Consider the following 3446-nt stretch of genomic DNA (forward strand, 5'->3'; position numbering starts at 1 on the left):
CACTTACGATATAACGCTTTAAATTGGTCAATCGAACCTGGAGAACTAACCTAGTTGTTCATTTTACGGAAACTGTTGGCTGAATTTTGATTTTTCATTTGTCGACTAAATGCCCTTTCGGCCCATATGGCGGTCCCCTTTCAGACCAAAAGGGAAATAAAAAAAGGCATATGTACTTATATTATTTACAATTCATGAATAGCAGCCTATTTCACAACGCGCATTTTTCGGAATTGATATTCAATCTCTTATTTATTATTTAGCTTAGAATATTTCATGTCTTCTCACTATAGCGTTTGTTCTTCAGAGCAGAAAAGAATTTTTGAAACGTTTAACAAATGTCGTGTTGCTGGTTAAAAAAATGAAATTCAAGTTCTTGCGAGAAAAAACCGAAATCGATTCTTGAATTTATTCTTTTCAGCTGATAATTGAGAAAAAATTGACCACTGTTAGTATGGTGCTACGACAACAGATCGAAAGCAAAAATTGGGACAATAGATCGAAAATTAAATTGTTCAAGTTGCGTATTGGCCAATCAGATTTGAGCGCTCATTTATTATATGCATATAACTTGTTCTGCTGTGATATTTTGTTCGGTTGTGATAGATTCATATCAAGTCCCACGGGCCGCTAAGGCATGGCCATGGCTCGCGAGGCATGGCCATAATGTGTTAATCATATTGCAGCTCGCAAATTATGCTTAACTGAACTAATAAGAATAGAGATTAATTTTCGATCTAATGTCCCAATTTTTCTGTTTTCGATCTGTTGTCCTTTCGATCTATTGTCCGGTCACCTGTCAGTATCTGCGGCCAACTTTGTCTATTTGTATGGAGGATTCCTTACAGAATGATCGTAACAACTCTTTGGTTGTTCTTCCATCCCCACCTTCAGAACTTCATTCATTGAACCCTTTCGTAAAATGTTATTTTGGTCACTATAGAACGATTCGGACGTTGCTTCACTTGAAATTACCTGGCCTATTAATCCGAAAACAGCCTCAAATTCTAGGCTCTCAACCGGTGTCTGACGAATCAGGCCAGGGCTGCCTTTTTATCCCTGCCCCTAGCTTCAATAAACTTCTGCTAATCATCTATGCCTCGAGTTTCTTTGATGAAAATTATATCGACGAGGTTAAAAAATCAATTGGCCGCCAATTAAAGCTTATAAATCAGGGATGTTTTCAACAATCGCCTTCCCTTTAGTTCCTAGAATTAGTACAATCTCTTCTTTCCCATTCAAAAACTGGCTTAGTTTTTGGAATAGGGGAGGCAATTGTTGAAAAGATCCCAAATCAGATTGTCGTTGATGTTGACGTGGAGCAAAAATCTTTTCGAGAAAAGTTGGAAATCCAGCTGTTCATTTGCTTATCTAACCGATCCATTAATTCGAAACAGTTTAAACAGGTTCAGAAAAGCTGGAGCGAGTCATTTATAAAATCAGATGGTTTCTCAAATATAAAAATTAGTGTCATCTACAGTGATAGAAAGTCCCTCGAGCGTAAATTAAGATTCGCTCTTAATATACCTTCGCCAGAATCAAGCATCATTCGAGACCTACAAAAATTCTACGTCAGAAAACTACAGCACGTTGAACAAATTTATCGCTTAAGTTTACCAACAGAATTGGACGAATTTGTCGAGGAAACCATCAACCTGTTTGAGTACAATTTCTCTGATAGGAAACAAAAGTTGATAATAATTCCGTGTCTGGACAAGCTGAAAGCCGATGTCTTGTCAGGATATTATGTTGATGAAGACGACTCCATTTCTGTCTCTAAGAAGGCTTTCACGACTACATTGGAAGGGATCTCTGGAATCCTCATCCAAGGTTTCTCAAGTCAGCATTTGGAAACAATCGTGAACCAAAATATCCAACATCCGAATTTCCAGTTTGACTGGATATATCTAGGACATAAACGCCTTGTAGTTTTTGAAGTAGAGACACTAAGAAACCCGGATAACTTAGTGCCAACTATCCAGCGACTTGTTATTGGATGTTTGAGCCGGACTGCTCCTCATGTTTGTCTAATTCTCTATTCATTTTGGAAATCTTTCCAACAAAACCGACGCACCAACATCAACACATCTTTCAGCGATGTTTGCGAAGAAATTTTGAGTCACATTATCTACATTGCAGGGGTTACATACGATGATTTCATGCAGGCTATCCACACAATCAGAGAATCCATTTCTAAATCAGTTAAAACGCACAAAAAAGACGCAGCGACTGACGTCATCTTAAAGCGAAATTTTGTAAAAACTGTTGAGCTGATGAAGCCAGACTCTCGTATCATTTTTATGGTCTATGCTGGTTCTATGAGAGAGCCGGAGTTAATTCAAGTGAACTGTAAGTTTGAGGTTATCAGGGATCAAAGATTGTCCGGTAAAATTTTTGATTCTCTTAGCTCTCCTGCTGAAGAATTGCTTGAATCTCTGAGCTTTCCTCCCGATGAAATGCTTGAATCTCTGATGGGCTTTCCTCCCGAAGAAATGCTTGACTCTCTTGGCTCTCTTTCTGAAACGCTTTTCGCAAGTAGCTCTGAGGAAAAGTTATCGATGCAAAAGTTTTTAAAATTCGCAACATCTCTGCTATCTACGGCTAGTTTGAACTTTGCGGATCTGGAGTCAAAAAACAGGTGTGACATTTCAATTAGTCAATGGAAAGAGATGCAAGCAAAAAGGACGTTTGACCTAAAGTTAAACAAACAACAGCGTGAAATTCTCTTCGAGGAGGACAGGACTCATCTCGTAATATCGGGCGAAGCATCAGTTGGAGAAAAAGGCATTCTGATAGCAAAAAGCGAGCAATTGGCGTTGAGAAGTGACGTTGATAAAGTCATACTCCTTTACGACCATTATGGAAAAAAGCTGCGCAAATACAAGGAATACCTCGACGAATGCAAAAGAAACCCAAGTATTGAGGCAGAAACCAAGATAGACGTGAAACGAGTAGACGAGTTTGACAGAACAACTTTTAAGGTAGAATCTTTTAGAACTTTTAATAGCCTTGAATCATCCGGCCGCACACGTATGAGAGGGGGTATAGAGTTTCTTTTATTGAGTTGATTTTCACCCGTAGATAGTGCGTTGAGTCGTAGCAGTGGAGCGCCTGTCGATAGCGAAAAGTGTTTAAACTGAAGAGTAAAAATTTTCCTCTCCAAGATTTATTTGGATATAATTTATAAATACTTTTAGTCAAATTGGCTATTTTTAAATACGTTTGGCAAATTTTTGTGTGCTAATTTTCCCTAATCAAACATTGGAACCAAAATATTCAAAAACTAGTTGAGCAATTAATGTTCATACCTGGAAAATTAGACCTGATCGGAGGATCTGATAAGATATCACACCATATCCGGTCCGTAGCTCCAGACTTTGTCCCTGGGTGCCGGCCAAAGTTGCTCAAATCAGAGCTAGCTTGGCTTGCACACCTCAATTTTGTCA

The 3446-nt window shown here is 38.5% G+C and overlaps 1 protein-coding gene across 1 annotated transcript in view; it reads left to right on the forward strand.

Annotated features, from left to right (window-relative positions):
• The first annotated feature begins 409 nt into the window (after window positions 1-409).
• The window catches only part of LOC142352221 (uncharacterized), a 24226-nt gene continuing 21189 nt past the window's right edge, over window positions 410-3446 (forward strand). The window contains exons 1-2 of the mRNA XM_075404660.1: window positions 410-448; window positions 1299-2981. Of these exons, the coding sequence (XP_075260775.1) occupies window positions 2160-2981 (822 nt within the window). The 5' untranslated portion in view covers window positions 410-448; window positions 1299-2159. The remainder of the gene's footprint in view (window positions 449-1298; window positions 2982-3446) is intronic.

This window comes from Convolutriloba macropyga, chromosome 13 (genome assembly GCF_964194025.1).
Source record: "Convolutriloba macropyga chromosome 13, txConMacr16.3, whole genome shotgun sequence".
In the NCBI taxonomy this organism is placed as follows: domain Eukaryota; kingdom Metazoa; phylum Xenacoelomorpha; order Acoela; family Convolutidae; genus Convolutriloba; species Convolutriloba macropyga.